The sequence below is a fragment of the Micromesistius poutassou genome (genome assembly GCF_964030765.1).
Source record: "Micromesistius poutassou genome assembly, chromosome: 4".
Taxonomy (NCBI): domain Eukaryota; kingdom Metazoa; phylum Chordata; class Actinopteri; order Gadiformes; family Gadidae; genus Micromesistius; species Micromesistius poutassou.
The window spans coordinates 13,636,948-13,658,105 of NC_140274.1; the positions used below are offsets into that span (position 1 = coordinate 13,636,948).

General features: G+C 43.2%; 1 protein-coding gene across 1 annotated transcript in view; it reads left to right on the plus strand.

Annotated features, from left to right (window-relative positions):
- pde2a (phosphodiesterase 2A) overlaps positions 1 to 17,090 on the plus strand; it is a 73,555-nt gene extending 56,465 nt beyond the window's left edge. Inside the window, exons 12-31 of the mRNA XM_084466877.1 lie at positions 660 to 728; positions 1,386 to 1,516; positions 4,285 to 4,396; positions 4,927 to 4,966; positions 5,795 to 5,858; positions 6,444 to 6,525; positions 7,016 to 7,190; positions 8,157 to 8,269; positions 9,811 to 9,888; positions 10,327 to 10,449; positions 11,000 to 11,070; positions 11,450 to 11,572; positions 13,276 to 13,363; positions 13,645 to 13,692; positions 14,099 to 14,173; positions 14,289 to 14,388; positions 14,885 to 14,997; positions 15,406 to 15,444; positions 15,660 to 15,766; positions 16,283 to 17,090. Of these exons, the coding sequence (XP_084323003.1) occupies positions 660 to 728; positions 1,386 to 1,516; positions 4,285 to 4,396; positions 4,927 to 4,966; positions 5,795 to 5,858; positions 6,444 to 6,525; positions 7,016 to 7,190; positions 8,157 to 8,269; positions 9,811 to 9,888; positions 10,327 to 10,449; positions 11,000 to 11,070; positions 11,450 to 11,572; positions 13,276 to 13,363; positions 13,645 to 13,692; positions 14,099 to 14,173; positions 14,289 to 14,388; positions 14,885 to 14,997; positions 15,406 to 15,444; positions 15,660 to 15,766; positions 16,283 to 16,508 (1,977 nt within the window). The 3' untranslated portion in view covers positions 16,509 to 17,090. The remainder of the gene's footprint in view (positions 1 to 659; positions 729 to 1,385; positions 1,517 to 4,284; positions 4,397 to 4,926; positions 4,967 to 5,794; positions 5,859 to 6,443; positions 6,526 to 7,015; positions 7,191 to 8,156; positions 8,270 to 9,810; positions 9,889 to 10,326; positions 10,450 to 10,999; positions 11,071 to 11,449; positions 11,573 to 13,275; positions 13,364 to 13,644; positions 13,693 to 14,098; positions 14,174 to 14,288; positions 14,389 to 14,884; positions 14,998 to 15,405; positions 15,445 to 15,659; positions 15,767 to 16,282) is intronic.
- Positions 17,091 to 21,158: the final 4,068 nt, after the last annotated feature.

The window sequence follows — 21,158 nt, forward strand, 5'->3', positions numbered from 1 at the left end:
AATATGGCACAAAGGAGGTTGAGAGTAAAAATAAAAAAAATAGGGGTGCCGTGGATGGAGAGAAATATGTTTAGGGGTGCCATGAGCCAGAAAAGTTTGGGAACCACTGCTCTATTCAGTACCTCATCCAAACAGTCTGCATTCAAGCCATTAAGTCAATCATCTGAATCACTATTATGACAGGACAGTCCAGTTACTGTTTATCATACGATAAAGGCTACCCAATAACAATTTGCAGTGCCTTGCTTATTCCTTATTGTGAAGGTGTAGGATAATTCACGGACAAAAAGGTTTGCATAATGAGAAGGTACTCATAATAATGAATATAGGTTAGAAATAGATATCCCATTAAGAAGATACATTTTTTGCTAATTGAGAGTAGTGAATGTACTATTCTCGGTTGATTACAAATAGTGTAATTTCACATCTGCGTAATAAATATGAAATATCATAATATTTATTTTCTTTCCTTGTAATTTATTCTAATCTCTGCCATTTATTCTCCCTATTCCCTCTTTCTCTATTTTCCCACTGTATTCCAACTCCATTCCTCTCCTTTTTCCTTTTATCCATCCCTTTCTGCCCTCTGTTTTCCCTCCTTCACATCCATCTCTGATCCATCAATCATTCTTCCTGGGTTGCCTGGCTATCTTGTTCAGCTCATGTTTGGCCGTTTTGGTCAAGTTGTCGAAAAGAAGAAGTCCATCACGCTTCAGGACATCAGTGCGGTAAGGGATCTATCTGTCCGTATGTCTGTGTGTCAGCATGTATGTCATTTTTATAAGTGTGTCTGCCTATCTGTCTTACCATGTATTCTTCCATCACTCTGCACGGCTGTCCAGCTGTGCATCTGTCAGACTTTTATTGGTCTAATCATGTGTTCTCTCTCTCTCTCTCTCTCTCTCTCTCTCTCTCTCTCTCTCTCTTCCTCCCTCATGTGTGGTTGCTACCGGCTGCCACCTGGCTCGCCCCTGAATCACAACCCCCTTCCCCTTCTTCCTTTCCCTCCACCACCTTTCCACCTTCCCCATCACCACCACCACCACCTCCACCTCCTCCGCCACCTACCCCATCATCTCCATCACCACCCCCACCACCTCCACCACCTCCACCTCCTCCTCCACCTTCCCCACCCCCACCACCTCCACCTTCCCCATCACCTCCACCCCACTACATCCACCTCCTCCTCCACCTTCCCCATCACCTCCACCTCCATACCCAACACCCCCACCGCCTCCTCCACCTTCACCATCACCTCCACCTCCACCCCCACCACCTCCACCACCTGCCCCATCGCCTCCATCTCCACCCCCACCACCTCCATCACCTCCTCCTCCACCACCTCCACCTCCCTCTCCTCCACCATCTCCCACTCTCCCCTGCAGGAGGAGCGCCGGCAGCTCTCCAGCATGCTGGGCTGTGAGATCTCCTCGCTGCTGTGCGTCCCTGTTGCCAGTAGGGCCACCGACCAGGTGGTGGCACTGGCGTGCGCCTTCAACAAGGAGGGCGGACAGAGGTGCGTAAACACGCCACAGGCTTATATTTATGTGTGTGTGTGGCTGTGGGTGTGTGTATGTGTGTTTGTGGGGGGGTGTGTGTGTGTGTGTGTGTTTGCGTGTGTGTGTGTGTGTGTGTGTGTGTGTAAGAGTGTCTGTGCATGTGCATGCCCTACAATGTGTCACAGGGCTATTGAGTTCATTGAGGCATTACAAGACGCATTCTTAGCTTTTATGACGCCTTAAAGTGAGCCTGAAGTGCCACATTTGTGTCAGGGCAGATTCATGTTCACCACACGCATCGTCAAATCGCCGTGGGTAATAAGAAAGCACCACCTGGGAATAGAAAAGCGATACTTTAGTTCTGATAAGCTGTCATTTGGGAACAACAATATGTCAATGAATGGCAGTCTACATTCCGCCTGGTTGCCTGGTCTCCCAACGTCTGTGTCAACAAGGATGTTTTTAGGTTTGTTATTGCTGCTGTTATTATTATTAACTATGAAAGTCAGTGGAGTCTGATTATGCTTGTCGAGCCACGCTTGCTGCTGTGGAGATGGATGATCAATGTGCCGATTAAAGATAATGTCAACTATCCCATCCACTATCCCGGTCGTTAGGTGTTGTTTTCGATGTGTGTGTGAGTGAGTGTGTGTGTGTGTGTGTGTGTGTGTGTGTGTGTGTGTGTGTGTTCATTCTGCCAGCAGCACACTTACTATCACATAAATGCAGGCGTTAACATGAAACCACTCCAGGTGTAAATAAGGAGCTTGTACGTTTTTAATTAGAAGGGAAGAGAAGAGCAGTTGTTTTTGTGGCTGCCATAGTTCACACGTGTCCTGCTGGCGAATTGTGCTTGCGATTTCCAGTCTATTTCCATGTTTCTACTGCCTCCCTCTCTCTCTCTCTTCCGCTCTCTCCCGCTCTCTCCCTCTCTCTCTCTCTCCTTCTTCCTCTTGCATGCTCTCTCTGTCCCTGTCTGTCCCTATCTATCTATCTATCTATTCTCTGTGTCCTTGTGACACACCATATGCTTCCGCTAGCATTAGAGATTAGTGCCGTTCAGCTCCTGTCTCCAAATCATCTAACTGCACACACGCACACACACGCAAGCACACACCCACACACAGGCAAGCACACACCCACACACACGCAAGCACACACACACGCACACACACACACACACACGCAAGCACACACACACGCACAAACCCTCGTTTGCACTCTCTCATTCTTTCTCAGACAGATGTCAAAGAAAGGATTACATCCTTGAATTCTCCTCTTGTCAGCACCTCTGATGACCGTGCGGGCGCCTCATTACCATAGTAACAGCCGCCAGATTACTAAAGCAAATGTGACAAATGTGTCCACAGCTCCAATAGCACTCATGCCCACCTCAGTGGAAGCGTGTGTACCTGCGATATAGGGCCGTATGCGGTGCCTATCCCCGAATGACGTACGCAGCAAATAGTTTCAGGGGTGTGGTGAAACTTTACTGCATCCAAAAAGACCAAAGTGTGCTTGCTCAGGTTCTGTTTTTGTTTTTTAATTGACAGATTCATTCGAGATTCATTTAATTAACATTCATAACTTCATATATAGTTATGGATTTGGATCGATTTTCTGTGTCACAGAGATCACATACATATTTGAAGCCTGTTTTACACAAAGCAATTCTGTTGGGTCTTAAAATCTCTCCAAATGCATGTTATTGAATAGGCGGTAGCTGAGGGAGAACTCAACTCTTAACTCAAGCCAAATTGTTGTTAATTTTTTTAATTTTATTTATTTTTTGTGTATGCCATGTTCAAAGAAACCATTGGTTGTGGTGCATGACTGTAGAAAATTGCTTGATTGATGTCTACAATTATCTCTGGAAAAAAAAAAATACAACTGCCGAAATTGCTACTAGCGAGTGAAGAACTAATTTTGTTGTAACAATATAAAAAACGATTTTTCACATGGCAATTATCCCATCATTTGACTTTTGTCATCTTAGCTTTGATAAACAGCGTATTTCGAATGCGCAGCACCAGATAGATGTTCCACTGCCCTCCTGAGGCTCAATAGGCTAACTGCAGTCAGCTAACCCAAGTCATCAATCCACATTTGGCTGATCCTTTCATCTGATTATTCTCTGGAATATTTTGTCTAGGCCGATTGCCGTTTGGAATGCTTTTATTTTACACCATTAAGCTCTCATTGCATAATTAATAAATCACTCATTGTGTCATTAATTGGCATGAGCTGAAAATATGTATGGTTTTCGATATATCAAAGCTTCTCCAAATGAGCAATAGGGGATATTTTGAACAGACACTTTTATATTCTTTAGCATGATTTCCAGGGCATGTCTCCATGGTAACCAGCATGTTTAGCAGTAGGGACACGGTAGGCTGGCGTCAGGATGTCCTCCCAGACAGAAGGTTTTTCAAACTTAGCTAGATGCTAAAGCACTGCTACTTTGTATTCACTCTTTGATGATTTGTATCCATACTCGTGGTGTACTTTGAATTAAGATAGATGATCCATGATCATCACGTGTGCATTCCGTGTGCATCACATCTGCATATATAATGTAACATTTTTCGCAATCTGAGGAAGACTTTGGAGGGATCACAGAATGCTTTATGATGCTTGAATATTACATATTTTGGTGTTGTCCTAGCAACAGTTTTTGCAATGGTTCCTCAAGGTCACCTGCTGCTGCCTGAATCTATTATAATTTGTCTATTCACATGCTTGCTTTTGCGTGTGTGTGTGTGTGTGTGTGTGTGTGCGTGTGCAGACACACAGAGGCAGATGAGCACGCCATTCAACACTGTTTCTGCTATACTTCAACTGTCCTTACCTCAACCCTGGCTTTCCAGAAGGAGCAGAAACTCAAAGTGGAGTGCCAGGTGAGATGAGCAAACACACACACACACACACACACACACACACACACACACACACACACACACACACACACACATACATACACACACACACACACACACACACACACAAACACACATGCACACGCACACCCACACACGCAAACACACACACACACACACACACACACACACGAAGACGCACACACGCACATGCACCAGAAAAAAGAGAGAAGCAGAAAGAGTGTGTGAGAGAGAGAGAGAGAGAGAGTAAGGTGGGAGGTGTGGATTGAGTGCTTTCAGGGACTAGAGGCAGAATTGTAGATACACAGGGAAAACAAGCACTGAGTTCAGGTTATACACACACACACACAAACACACACACACACACGCATGCACACACACGCACGCACGCACACACACACACACACCCCCACACACACACTATATATATATATATATATATATATATATATATATATATATATACACACCCGAGGCTGTCTGAAAGGAGGCGCTCAAATCCAATTGTTGATATTTGATTTTCTGCACAGGCTCTGTTACAAGTGGCCAAGAATCTCTTCACACACTTGGGTGAGTCCTGTCCTTGTGTGTAGGCCTCCTCCGGTCTGCTTGTCCATCTCTATCACGCTGCAGGTGTACAGTCCATTGACTCCACCAGTTGGGGAACTGGTGTTAAAGACAACCCTGTGTCTGCCCGTCAGTCTATTTAAGATAAATGCAACACACATGTTGCTTCTAAATGTCTATTTCTGTATATAATAACAAGAACAGAATTCCATATATAATGATCATAATAATCATGAGCATAATCACAATAATCATAATAGTAGTCATAGAAATGTAACTTATAATACGCATTTTAGTTTTTTGTTATTATTGTCTTTATAAATATAATCATCATGATATATATGATCATTAATTTATATCTAAAGATAAAGAACATTATCAAACTACTATTATGTTATTTCCACTTTTCTTTGTGTTGGTGTTTTCTGCTGTTGAAACGTGATAAAATCCCTGCCCTTGCAGTGATTCTGCTGTAGTGTTGATCCCAAGAATAATGTAGTATTACTACATGTGCAAGTCGTTTTCTGTAGAGATGCACAGAGGGCTGTTGGCTCGGGAGAGCACAGACGTTTTAGACTGCAGATTAAAGCGGATCATGTAGGATCATAATAATGACATGTGACTTCTACTGTCCCCGTAACCTGTTCTCACCCTGCTTTGTTACCCTGATCTTCCTTTCATTCTTTCTCTCTCCCCCGCTCTCTCTCTCCCTCTCCCTCTTATCCACCTTATCCTTTGGGTCTTTACTTGTTCTATCTTTCTCTGTCTGTCTCTGTCTCTCTCTCTCTGTCTCTCTCTCTCTCTCTCTCTCTCTCTCTCTTTCTCTCCCAGACGACGTGTCTGTGCTGCTGCAGGAAATTATAGTGGAGGCCCGAAACCTAAGTGATGCAGAGATGTAAGCTCTCTGATTGATTCTTAATATGTGTGTGTGTGCGTGTGTCGGTGTGTGTGTGTGTGTGTCTGTGTAAGTGTGTGTGCATGCATTTCTGATTGAAAGTGAGCGCAAATGTATCTCACATTATATTGTCTCCCCCTTAATTTACATTGTCTTTTACACAAGTCTAAATCATCTTCTAAATCATTTATTCGAGATTTCCTTGTGTTTCCGTGTTGAAGTGAACTGAAATGAAGTCCCAATAAATGAGTAGCAGTTTACAAACTGCTTATCTCATAGTCACGATCCGAGTGTTAGCACCCCCCTAGGGGCAACATAAAGTTGTCCTCTCCGACCTCCGCTTACTCCAAAACCCACGATAAGCCATCTGTAAGGACGTGTATTAATTTAAAAAAAAAACACGGCAAACGACTTACAATAAACACAATAGCTAATGAACCAATAAACTCTCACAAAACAAACAGAAACAACCTTAAAGGTCGTAACAGAAAGACGTCCATTGTAATCGCCTCATTACCCCTCCAAGTTGTCCTCCTGGTTCCTCATGTCCTGCTGTGTGCTGCCCGTCCCGCTCTGTCCCGCTAGCTGCTCTGTGTTCCTTCTGGACCGCGTCAGCCATGAGCTGGTGGCCAAGGTGTTTGACGGGGGCGTGGTCAGCGATGAGGAGGTAACACACACACACCCACACTCTGGCATGCGTGTTACGCACATTATTTTAATGTAGGTTATAGTTGTTTTGTGTTTATGTATGTGTGTTTTTCCTTGTGTGTGTATGTGTGTGTTGTGTTTTCTTTGTGTGGGTGTGGGTTTTTTTTTTCTGTCTGTCTGTCTGTCTGTCTGTTATTTGTGGCTGTTTTTGCGCCTGTGTGCATTATGTATTTGCATATCTCGCTCATTATCTCCATATATGTGTGTGTGTTTGTGTGTGTTTGTTTTTTTTTGTTTTTTTCGTGCGTTTCGTTGTGTCTTTCTGTCCATCCATCCATCTGTCTGTCCGTCTGTGTTTATTTATTTGTTGTTTGTTTGTTCTTGTGCCTTGTGTCTGCATACGTACGTGCATATCTCTCATTATCTCCACATGTGTGTTGTGTGTGTGCATGCTTATGTGTGTGTGTGTCCGTGCGTGCGCGTGTGTGTGTGCTGCGCCGCGTGTACAGAAGGAGTTCCGGATCCCGGCGGACCAGGGCATCGCGGGCCACGTGGCGACCACCGGCCAGACCCTCAACATCAAGGACGCCTACTCCCACCCTCTGTTCTACCGCGGCGTGGACGACAGCACGGGCTTCAAGACCCGCAACATCCTCTGCTTCCCCATCAAGGACGAGAACAACGGTGAGCAGCGGGCGCCACGCCGCTCGCCGCGCACCACGCTCCGCGCATCACGCCCCGCGCATCACGCACTAACACTTCCCCCCCCCCCCCACCGGGTGTCCCGCCGCCGCCGCCGCACCAGATTGGAAAAGCTCAATTTTGTGCCACCCAACGTGACTCACTTCCTAAGCAGCCTGAGGCATGGGGGCGAGAGAGGGAATGAAAGCGCCCCGGCACAAGAGTGGAATTTTATTCCGATGTGTAACTAAGGCGAGTGCGTCGGGGAGCGTACTTTTTACGCGGGGTTTGCCAAGCGCTTGATTCAGTCTGTGCTCAGAGGACGTGTGCTCTGCTCCTCGGCAGAAGTGCACGCGCGGAAGAAGATCATTGAGCGTCAAAAGCTCAAAGCCAAAGTCGTTTGGTTTTGCCTTTTGCGTGCGGCGTCTTCAAACCCACTTTTCATCCAAACACACGCATTGTCAGGGACCGTTTTTTCCACAGCTGAATCGTATGTTATCCCTCAATATCTGATTGTGCATTTCTCTCCCCCCCTACTCCCTCCCTCCCTCCCTCCCTCCCTCCTCCTCCCCTTCTCCTGGGGTTCTCTAACCAACGCTCATGACTACGCTCTGTCTCTCCGCCTTGATCTCTCCGCTTGCAACTGCAATTATGCTCTCCTTCAAACCTCTCGCTCCGTCTCCCTCTCTCGCTCCGTCTGCCTCCTCATCTCTGCCGTCCTTTTTTTTTACCATCCCTTTGTCTCTCACCTTCTCTTTCCTCCCCCTTTTCATATGCTCCCTCTCGCTCCCTTGTTCTCTCTCTATCTTTGTCAATCACTCTCTCTCTCTCTCTCTCTCTCGCTCTCTGTCTCTCTCTATCCCTCACTTTCAGCATTACTCTTACTTTCCTGTGTTATTTGCTCTTCTACCTCCTCCTGATTGCACTTTCAATCTCTCCCTCCTTTTTCTAACCCCCCCCCCCCCCCAGAGGTTATCGGAGTGGCTGAGCTGGTCAATAAAACCAATGGACCATGGTTTAATCGCTTTGATGAAGATCTGGCCAATGCTTTCTCCATCTACTGTGGCATCAGCATCGCCCATGTGAGTCCACCCCACCTCCCCCCAACCCTTTCCACACACACAAACACACCAACACACGCACACACACATATAAACCGCACACACACTCTGACGAGACTACCTGCTATCACGCAGATAGATTACCATCAAAAGACACCTTCAGACTTAGAGCCCAAAGCAAACAATAACAACATTTTGAACAGGTTGGTTTAACTATTGAGGCCACTCACTGTGTGATTATACTGTATATATATATATATACATATATATAAAGCTCCAATAAAAATGGAGGCTATTATTTATGGGCAATTGATCCTCATAAAGACTAGCAGGACATGTGTTATATCTTTCCGGATGTACTTCACCTTGGCCCATCATACAACTACTGTCGCATTTCTTGAAGTAGCTCCAATGATGGATGGTTGCTTTCTTCCTGAATGTTTACCTTCAATTACAAATACAGCCCATACAAATATGAATGTTTGCAGGAGTAAACAACACTTCTGGAATCAATTGCTCCTATCTGGCATAATGAATGGTGGTCAATGCTTTCAATGGCCAGGCAGGGCAGGATAAGGCTATCAGTGTTTAATCTGTCGATTTTGTAATGGAATTATTGAGCTGCAAAATGATAGACGATGAGTATGCTAATGCTATGATGAAACAAGTAAATTGTATTAAAGGAAATATGGTTATATGATGATGATGACAATGATGAGGATGAAGGTGACGATGATGATGATTGTGATGATGTTGGATAAGATTCGAGAAATAGATCAAATTACCATTACCATCCTTTTTAGGTGTAAATATTGAGTCTTTGTTTTGCTTGCTTTGCTGCCAGAATTATTGGCAGCTTCGGGGCATTGATGTGGTTGTCTCATATTCAAGATGTTAGTCTTGAAGCAGCACTCAGTGACTTAGTGACCTTCCTAACTGAAATTGATCCACTCCGAATAATTGCATTTATTATTTTGTTGGCCTCTTAGCCTATCCTGCCTGGCCTTCACCTGTGCAATAATCAAATATTGATCAATGTCAATGATTACTTTCAACCAATCCGATGCCAATTAGTTTTGGTTGGGTTTCTTTCAGAGAGGTACATGCATGTAAATGGATTACTAGTAGGATTGTGTGCAGTGATGCATATAGGACACTAAAACCAATATTTGAAGAGTGGAATGCAAATGAAGAAACGCATCAAAATGCATGCTAGCGTGTCATTTTCACCTTCACTTTAACTAAACCTTCCCTGGGAAATATTGCCCTGTAGCATTGCCACAAAATATATATATTTATATATCAGAAGATATAATGACCACTTGGCAGGTCATTCATCATTTAAGCACAAATTAATTATGAATTATTGTTGCATGCTTGTGTGTGATGTGGAATCTTAAAATCGGTATGCTAAAGTGTACGCAGGGTCATGCATCCTGTATCCAGAGTCTAGTAACAACTATCAATCTTCATGGCACCATTGGTGTGTTCCTCAATGTGAAACATCTGTCAGGGCTGTTTTGTGCTGGGGTTTAACAGTCGCGTGTGTTTTGCGTCTGTAGTCTCTGCTCTACAAGAAGGTCCATGAAGCTCAGTTCAGATCCCACCTGGCCAATGAAATGATGATGTACCACATGAAGGTGAGGAACACGCACAAACTCATGCATTCACGCACACTCATAAACACACACTAGGGAATTCTCACGCACACACACACACACACACACACACACACACACACACACACACACACACACATAAACTCTGCAAACACACACACACACACACACACACACACACACACACACACACACACACACACACACGCTTGCAGCCACACACTCATGGATTCACACACACTCATAAACACACACTTGGGCATGCTCACACACACTCCACACACACACACACACACACACACACAAAACACACAAAACCTTGCATCTTAGTAAACCGGCATAGCAAGCTTATCTTATTAGGAATGAATATATTGTTGATATTAATATCTTACATCATATATAATCCTATGATATGTCTTAATGTCTTAATGTCTTAATAATATTGTATTCATCAACCAGGTGTCGGAAGAGGAGGTGTCAAAGCTGCTGGTGGTTGGGATAGAACCAGTGAAGGAGATCCACTCGTGCTTCGCTGAGTTCACGTACACGCCGCGCTCCCTCCCCGACGACACCACTCCAATGGTATGGGGGGGCCGGAGGGACACGGTTTCTTTACGACTTTGTTGTTGTTGCTTTGGTAATCCAATTATGAGATGCTTTCGGTGCCGATATGAGCACCTTGACATTGAGGTACAAATTGAGGGAGAGGAGGAGAGAGAGGAACACAGGGAGGGAGAGAGGTGGAGAGAGAAGAAAAATGGAGCCGAGGCAGATCACAAAGAAAACAGAGATAACGAAGAAACAGGGAGTGTGTGAGAGAGAGAGAGAGAGAGAGAGGTGGGGGGGTGGGATTGATATTTTTACAATGGAAAACGAGAGAGGCGTTAAGATTACTAAACAGATGGAATCCAAGAGGCATTTTCAGAAAGTTTGTTTTTGAAAAAAAAAAAAAAAGGGATATGGTGCAGGACGGCGATGGAGATACGGTCATAAAGATGATAAATTAAAGCAGAAGTACGTGCAGGTTGATAGAGAGAGCGAGAGAGAGCGAGAGTGAGAGAGAGGAAGCAAGGTGAGAGTGTTGCCATTCGTGTGATTTCCCCTGTGCTGGTGTGTGTGTGTGTGTCCACAGGGTATTCTGAGCATGTTTGAGGACATGGGCTTCATCAACACCTACAAGATAGACCTGCGCACGCTCGCAAGGTACCACAATTAAAAAGCTTTGATCAAAGTGGCTGTTCTTTGGTCCAGACCCCTTGTGGGCATACAGTTAGGGAAAGGTTAATGAGAGGGATGGTGATTACATCTTACAGTATCATGAATAATAAGGATAATATTACAATAACAGCAGGCAATAGGTCATCATATTCATCACTGCTGCCTTCGTCATCTTTGATATCATCAGCACCGTCCTAAATCTGCCTCATCCGGCTTGTTAATCCAAATCATCTCTCAGATTCTAATAAAACTGATTTATGCATGCAGGCTTTTCATGTGTTTAATGAAGCAAGGCGGTATCCTACCAGGGTATTGTAATGAGGCAGGTGGGGATACGCTAACATGAAGCGTGACTCTGTGACAGGTTCTGCCTGATGGTGAAGAAAGGCTACCGGGACCCCCCCTACCACAACTGGATGCACGCCTTCTCGGTCTCCCACTTCTGTTACTTGCTCTACAAGAACCTGGGCCTGGCCAACTACCTCGAGTGAGTACATCAGGGAGGGGGCTGGCGGGCTGGTGTGGTGGCTAAGGATGGCGGGATTCCTAGTCTGAAGGTCCTGGGTTTGATTGCCAATGCCCACAACCAGAGCCGGATTAACCCAAAGGCAAACTAGGCACGTGCCTAGGGCCTGATTGGCGGGGGGGGGGGGGGGGGGAACAGTGGGCTACAGTTTGTCAGGTTCCCTAAATGGACAACGCACTGAAGGCTGCCCCACACTACAAGAGTTGAGTCGGATGTACACCACACACATAAAGAGAATCTCAGCCGATTTGTTGCTCTCCGATCGTAAATACAAATACATGAGATTCAAACACAAGACGGAAGACCACACACTATAGGACAATCTAGTCCGATAATTGCCCGCTGCTGGGCCATGGAGGTAGAACTAGAGCAACTCGCGTCAACAGTGAAGATGGATCAGCGTCTTTTGACAGCAGTGGTTTCCGCGGTGCTTATGCTTACATAATATCAGAGAATATCCGCGTCAGTTCGGCCGCGGCGCAATTAATGAATAAAGATCATAAACATCATAAACTGAATGGCTGTACAAGTGTTCTGAGACACGGCTGCGAACCGGCAACTTTATAAAAAAAGTAGTGCCGGTTTGGTTCCGTGCCGTGCCGTGCTGTGCCGTGCCGTGCCGTATCCAGTGGAATAGCCTACATTGACTATAATGGTTTCTAATGTCTTGCGAACGTTTTTATTGCCGTGCCGCTTCCGTGACGGTTCTGGTGGACACTCAACATTCCGAAAATATCTATCATGTCGGATAACCCAGATTTTGCGATCGGGTGCTCTTGGAGTTGATGAGATTATATCTTGGAACACTAGAGACAGGATAATCTCATAATCCGATTTTCGTCGATGAGATGAGTCGATGAGAGTGTGTTCTCACTAGGACCCTTTTCCTTCACCTTATTCTTCTCCATTTATTTCTTTATTTCTATCTCGTAATGTCTCCTGCGTCTCTATGTTGCGTATTTCCTCATCTGTCTCTATGCCGCTCTCACAACGTTGCCCCTGGCAACCGATAGCCGTGGATGCCATCATGGCGGAAGTTTCTGTCGGGCAGCCGTCCGACAGCTGTGAACCTGCAATGCTGACACCTATTGGTGATTTACTGGTACTACTGCCTTAACAATGACACTGGCAATGGATAAGATAAGGATAATTTAATAGCATTTAATAGAGCCGTGTAATATCGTATGAATAATAAAAAAAATTGTCTGATAGACACAACACGTGACTTATTTTGGCGTACAAATAACCAACTTGTAACCCAAGACTACGCTATGTAAAATGTGAATTAACTTTTATTAGTAACTTTGGTAAGTTTCAGATTTCAATTTATGAATAACATCGATGGAGGGGGGCCCAAAAAATACAGTCTGCCTAGTGTAGTCCATTTATTTAATCCGGCTCTGCCCACAACCTGCCTGTAGGCAGGCTGGCCAATTTCCACAAGCTTCTTGTAGGCATCCTTGAGCAAGATACCCTAACCTCTACATGCTCCTTAATGGTACTGATCTGAATTTGTTGTGGAAAAAAAGTGTCTGCTGACTTGATGACCTAGTACTAAACAGTTGACAGTATATTTTGACCTGTCGCTTTAGCTGCATTCTACAGTATGCTTTGTAACTGATATTGATATGAGGCGTATGACGAGGTGTCTCCGTCCTCTCCAGGGACATAGAGATCTTTGCGCTCTTTGTCTCCTGTATGTGCCACGACCTGGACCACCGTGGCACCAACAACTCCTTCCAGGTCGCGTCGGTAAGATGGTCGTCACAGCCGCATGCGTACACTGAACCAGAGCACAGTCCTTAAGCTCCACATCGTCAAACAAACAAGGAAACTGAACATTAGGAAAAACTGTGACTTGAAGCCTGACTACACGTGCACACATGCACACACACACACAAATTGTTTTTTATGATAAATTAATAATTCATTAATTAATAGAGAATTCAATTTTTTCGATATCAGAAGTCAAATACAAATTGTGTGAGTGATGTTTGGCCTGATGTATGTGTGTCCCTGTTTTTGTTTCACAGCAATCCGTGCTGGCTGCTCTCTACAGCTCTGAAGGCTCTGTGATGGAGGTGGGCTGCCGGCCAATCACAAGTCTCTCACACTCTCCCTCAATCACTCACAGCCCTATAATCACCAGTCCGTGAACAGAGGATGAGGAAATGAGCCATCATAACGCTTTATATAATTTCATATGATAGATACCATTATGTCATAATGTCATTAAAGGCCCATTCATATACTATTCGTGGCAGACTTGATTGTAGTTATTTTTTCTCCTCCATGATTATATCCCTATTCTGTTGAAGGACAGTATGACCTCTAGTGGTCAGCTATGTGAATTACCACTCAAATTGCCAAAACCATTTGGCATCATTTTCATCATTTAATTTTAGAATGTAGTAACGTTAACAATACACTGTTTTGTTCATGTGTTATGTGTGATCATTTTGGTCATTATGTTTTTTGTTCATTCAGAGGCACCACTTTGCCCAAGCTATCGCCATTCTGAACACCCACGGCTGCAACATCTTTGAAAAGTTTTCGAGGAGGGTGGGTGACACTGTTCAACAACAAACCCCTTGTTTGGCATTGCATCCAAGTTCCTTACAGCACGTCTTTTGTCACATGGTTCTTCATACATGCTGTACATCTGTGTTGATATCAGGACTACCAGCGCATGTTGGATCTTATGAGAGACATCATTCTGGCTACTGACCTGGCCCACCACCTCCGCATCTTTAAGGACCTCCAGAGGATTGCTGATCGTACGTACCAGGGATGATGTGGTGGCATAGCTAATATTAGTTCAGTAGTTGGTATCATTGTTGGTATGATTATGTTTAGGATTATTATTATTATTATTATTGTTATTATTCAGAGCAGCAGTGTAGCACTACGTACAACAAAATAACTCTCACTCAATCCCATATTTGCTGAACCAACACTCATCATTTGGATGTTTTTTCCTCTAAATAGCTCTCGTGTGTTAGTACATTTACCAGAAATAACCTCAAGGCTACAAAACACTTTGAACATAATTTGAGGATTGGTCGTTGGCGTTTGGAACATGGAAATATTTTTCCGGGGATTATTGTTAGCATATATGATGAGAAAGATGATGTGTTTATCCCATCCAACATATCAGCCTGCCTGCCTAATGGTTGGAATAACAGTGTCTTGAATGTTATTGGATGAAAGATATCCGATGGGTGATAAAGTGATAAGTTACACAGTGTGAGTTTGACGCCTGGTGTGTTTCAGTTGGCTACAACAAGAACAATCGGACCCACCGCTCCCTGCTGCTGTGCCTGCTGATGACGTCATGTGACCTGTCGGACCAGACCAAGGGCTGGAAGACCACGCGCAAGATTGCGGTCAGTTCACTGTTTCATGACAAAAAAAAAAGTGTCAAATGGACTGGAAAAGTGCCATATCTTTAGCATAGGCTTACATTAAGGAGGATATGGAGTTGCATTAAAGGGTATGCAAAGCAGGAGAACTTACAGCAATTATATAATATAATAATAACCCTAACCCATTTTCTTTGCAACCATTAAATAATGTACCATTAAGGATATTGATGCCCTGCTGTTTTTTTTAATTCAATCTAACTGATGTTAGAGCTTCTTTAATCTGCCTAAAAAAACAACAGATTTTACAAAATAAGTCAAACAGTGATCCTGTTTGAGTTCCCGGTCCCTCCCATTTCTATAATTTATGTGGTGTTGTTTAAAGTTGCGTCTTTTGAACTCTGTTGTCTATCACTCTGTATGTCCATGCAGGAGCTGATTTACAAGGAGTTCTTCTCACAAGGAGATCTGGTATGTAACAGCATCCAAACTTTCTCTCATGTGTGTGACATTTCTTTGTTATCTCTAAGAATCTGCAGTAATGTGCAATTAAACTGTCTGTGTCATATGTTGTGTGTGTGTGTGTGTGTGTGTGTGTGTGTGTGTGTGCGTGCGTGCGTGCATGCGTGCGTGCGTGCGTGTGTTTGTGTGTGCACATGTGCATGTGTTTGTCTTTGTGTGTGTAGGAAAAAGCCATGGGGAACCGACCCAGTGAGATGATGGACCGGGAGAAGGCCTACATCCCAGAGCTACAGATCAGCTTCATGGAGCACATCGCCATGCCTATCTATAAGTGAGCTCCATTGTTCTTTGAGCAACAGATTCATGCTAAATATAGGTCATAGAGTACTGCGGGCCACCGCCCCCACTTGCTATAGTCGGAAGTGGGGCACAGAAATTATGGATTCAGAGTTGACGTTCAGTACATTCTCCGCAAAAACGAATGTCAGAGTAGCAGGGATTTGCACTTATTAGCATTTTTTTAAATGTTAAATAGGAAAGGAATGGTTGAATTGTATTATATTGTGTAAAAATGCTATTTCTTCAAACCCATTTTCAGACATTTTTGAAATAAAGGGATCACCAAAGAGCTTCGAGCATACTGCAGTTAAAGACAACTTTAAGTGCGGCATGCACCAAGTGTTTCCAATCTACTCGACTAGATATTACCTCAAAACGTCCCTCAAAATTTGAAGCATTGAACTGGATGTCAGCGCATATATTTGTTTCCCATCCCTCCTCTCTCCGCGCTCTCTCTAACCCTTCACCCTGGTTCTCTCCCTCCCCTGCCCACCCTTTGCGTCCGCAGGCTGCTGTCTGAGTTCTTCCCCCGGGCCACCGAGCTGTACGAGAGGGTGGCCGCCAACAGGGAGCAGTGGACTAAAGTCTCCCACAAGTTCACCATCCGGGGTTTGCCTAGCAATAACAGCCTGGACTTCCTGGATCAGGAGTATGAGCTGCTGCAGTCCCAGGGGGCCTTCGGCAGCGACGACCAATGTATCAACGGTTGCCTGGATGAGGGGGAGGGTCAGTGATGGAGACGAAGACGATGACTAAGATGCTGACGACGAGAATCACGGCGAGTCTCGGTGCTCTTGCTGAGGTTTTAGGAGAGGCTGGTGACAGCTTTTTTTCCAACCAAACCCCCCCCCTCCCCCCCCCCCCCCCCCCCAGCGCGAGAGAGCAAGAGAGATTTCTCATTCTCTTGTCCGCTGTCCTCCACTTACATAGCTTAGCAGGGGAAGGAGGTCATGCCCAGCTGAGGGGGGGGATCCCTACGTGAGCGGATCAGACAGAGACAGATTCAGTGGACTCTGGGGGACAGATGCAATGCGCTGCTTTGTCTCCAGGCCGGGACGCAGGGAGCAGGGGACATGTTGTGTCTTTTGCTCCACCACAGCTACACTGGAGGGGGGGCGGCAGGGGGGGAGGGGAGGGGGTCGTTATTTTGAGAACGAGTTTATAAGGAGATGATGTGGGACGATGGGATGATTGTAAAAACACATCCGTACACACAAGCAAGCACACACACACCCACACACATTCACACTTGTAAAAAAAAAAGAAAACGCAAATATTGTTGAGTGGAAACACCATATGATATATATATATATATACACACACACAATACACGCAACTTCGACACACACACAAGACAGAAAAAACGACTACTCGATATCAAGAAGATGACACCAACATGTTCAACCTACATGAAGTGTTAATTCCATTCTGTACAATGTTTTGTAACGGCTTCTATTGAATTAAATGGTTCCAATTTGTCAACGCTCAACTCAAACCGTCTGTGTCTCACCTTACGCTTAGGAAGGTATTTTGTATGTGCACCTTGTTTATTAGTGTCTTCACCTAGTATTAGTTACACAATTCAGACTCGCTCCTCAATGAGTGGTCAGTTTTTTTTTATACCATTCAAAAATTATTTTTTATTCAGCATTCAAGGAATAAATTATTCATCACCATTTTTACAGGAGAAACATATTAACAGGAACATATGTATTTAATTACTGCTTTTTTAATTATTGCTTTTTTTTGGGTGGGGGTGGGGGGTGGGGTTCAGGGGACAATTTGACAATCAGTAGAGTCACTTAACCCTATTGGCTCACAGAACCACACAAACGCACACACAGACACACCTTTTGTCGTACATACATATATATACACGAGTAGATCAAGGCCAATTCTCACACATTCTCTCTGTCCCCCTTCTCCCCTTCCTTGTTCTACTGATTTCTCTGAAAAGAAGAGAGACCCAGAGAGGATGGAGACAGAGCGTCTGAAACCCTTTACAGAGATCCTTCACCATGTTTCAGTGTGCGCGTGCTAGACTAGAAACCATCGAGTGTGTGTGTGTGTGTGTGTGTGTAAGACGGATCTGCCTTATTGTCCATATTTGCTGCCTTTTCCAGAGCTTTTAATATATGAACATTTAAAATAAAGTCTCTTTTAGTATTTATGTTGTATATTTGTTATAGACATATAGTTTTTATTACCGATACGTTGACTGGATGACCGTGCGGTTCAGAAGATGTATATTTGTGAAATACCTGTAAAGATCTCAGAAGTCCTATTTCATGCTTTTTTTTTTTTTTTTACAATGTCGGAATTGTTGTTTTTGTTGTTTTTTTTAACTCTTGAACGAATTAAACAGACAAGAGTACTATTATGTGTTTTATATAATTATATCACATACATTCAATGATATTGATTTTCAGTTCTATTTCATAAAATTAGAGATATGAAAGGTTACCTTGGATGGTGCAGAATTGGAGTGTGTGTGTGGTGTGTGTGTGTGTGTGTGTGTGTGTGTGTGTGTGTGTGTGTGTGTGTGTGTGTGTGTGTGTGTGTGTGTGTGTGTGTGTGTGTGTATGTGTGTGTGTTTGTCTTTGTTTGTCTGTGGAGGAGAGAGAGAGAGAATGGTAATAAGGTCAAAAAACCCTGGTTGTATCAAACTCGGTCATGGTAATTGCATACAGGTAGAAATTCATCAAAGATGACCAACTTTAGCCCTTTTATGCAGACCTCATTGAGGTTATAAAGGCAAACACAGGTCAAGATTATGCAGTTGCGAGATACATATAAAAAATATATTTTAAATTGTTAAAAAAAAATCTTAATTTTATTTTCCATAGCTTTTACATATAATGTACAAGCTATTGGCATCATATTTACAGACATTTTATTAAAATGTTGTGAAAGGTTACCAGGAAACCGGTCTCACTGATGAAAAGAGCTTTCTCTTCTTCATAATTACCCTCCATTCTGTTATCCCCCAATCCTCTGTTGGGTTAGCTGTCTGCCAGCTGGATAATGCATAGATCTCTACGTAAACACTCACACCTGTTGCTGTTCATCTTGGTTTGTGTCTCACCACCGGAACCATTAAAGGGACAGTTTCTCATTAGTCTAACAAAATAAAAACATGCTTACATTTTTTTGGATGTAAAGATGTCATGTGGATACTTTCCACAATACGTTCTGATGCACATCTGTATTGGCACATAAGCCCCCCTCCCATGCTGGTCTTAGCGAGAGGAAGGTGATGCAGATCATGAGTCTTTCTGATTACACTGATGGCCTCACTGGAGTATGGGAGGAATCACTTTATTCCCAGCCAGACAGATGGAAAGCTGTTTGGATAATGGCAAGCCGACCCTACATTGTAAAACAAAAAAAACAATGTTTCAAATAAGCAAACTGTCCCTTTTATTGCAATATATTGTGACTTTCGTTGTTAGTCGATGGATGAAGACAATTTAGTGCTCAGACTTTTTTTTATTCTAGGCCTCACACAGACTTCTCTATGGGGTCTATATGTCCAATTATGTGTGTATGATTAGCAAGTCAAGACTATGTGCCAATTCAGAAATGTATACTCTCTGTACACGCTGCAAGTGCAAAGGCTATTCCTTTAAATCATTTTTGGATTAAATTCAGTTTTCAGTGGTTAACTTCAAATAATTGCTACGGTGAGGGCTAGGTTTATACCTAATATTTCAGGTTTAAAAAGAAAAGACAGATTAGGCACTACTGTATGTCCAGAAGTAAAGCAACCTATTATTTTACCATCACAGATTCACAGGACTACTTCCTGGAGCGTAATGTTAATGTGATGATCACCTGTGAAATATCTGTTGAGTGGCAAGAATATAAATGCTGTAAATATCAAAAGTTTTAAAAGCAGACTTGATTGTCTATGTCATTATTACAATAGAAAATATGTCAACTTTTCAGATACTTCATTGTATGTGAAGTGGTTACATTAAGACCATTCTAAATGTTGTTATATCTTTTTTTTCAGTTTCATTTCTTTCTTTTCGAAGAAACCCCATTCCATTACATTTCAGGGGGTGATACAACATGATGTGTATTTACTGCATATATGATATACTAGCAGTAATAGAAAACCAAAATTAGCCTGAAATATATACGTGATGCTTATCCTGTTTATCATTCATGTAAAGATAAATATATTTTTTGGTCAAGGCGATGCAAACATTATTGATCTTGTTCTTCAGGTATGAAATAAAAAAATGTTGAACAAGGCATTTTTGGAAAGAAAACACAGAAGAAAATGTGACTTTTTGGAATAAATATGGTGTAAGACTTGACTACCGTCACCTGCCTCCTTTTTATCCCCTACAACTCACAGGGGTATTGGGGCTAAGTAAGGGTACTAGAAAGAACTATAAGCTATAAGCTATACAATATAGCCTACTATACATACAAATAACTAGGACAGTGTAGTGCCTTGGTGTTCAACTCCCATCCAAACCCTATCATGGGTTAAGCCCCAGTGCCTGCAGCCTATATATCAACTTCTAGCTCTATACCTACTTACCTGTTACTGACATGTATCTGACTTCCGTCCAAGTTGTTTTGGATTATAACGTTTCCCAACCAGCTAAATACCCTAGCATAGTTGCTCTGCTCTCTGACTTCATATGTTTTCGCAACCCATGGGAACCAGGGGGGCTAGAAGTTACAAATTAATCTTTTTAGAAACTTGCTGTGTGCAGCACTTTTTGTAGTGTATGCTTTGATTGTCCTCAACCTCTCTTGTAGGTAACTTGGATTGACTGAATGTAAAATCTAAACATGCATTATTTCCTTGGCAGTCTCTCAGTTTAAAGGTCTGTATCTCTGAGAACCAAAGAGGAAAGAGGAAATTTATCAGAACGTGTCCCTGTGAATAGGGACTCTCAGAAAAAGGGATCTTTGGGGTTCCATATAATAAATGAAGGTTCTATAGAGAACCCGAAGGTTTCTCTATAGAACCACTTGTGAAGCTTACACCAGGGTCATAGAATCAGGCAGGTATTAGCTGAACACAGAACTAAACCATAAGGTACGCTGTTAATACAAATTGTATTTATATTTTAGGTATGTGCCTATATAGAATGGTATATTATCCTACTCTAAGTGAGTAATCATTATATCATACTACTAACACTAATATCAAAATACTGGAATCTTGTATAGTCTTGACGGCCTAAACATCTTGCTCTGTACTTTTTTGATTTATAAATTATTGTATTGCATTTTCAAATCATAATCACTTCCCTATTTATAATTACAATAACTATTTTGAAAATCATACATGTGTGCAAGTGCTGCTTTCTCGCGTGAGTTGATGTCCGGGAGCTCTGCGCAGTGAGAAGTGCAGGTAG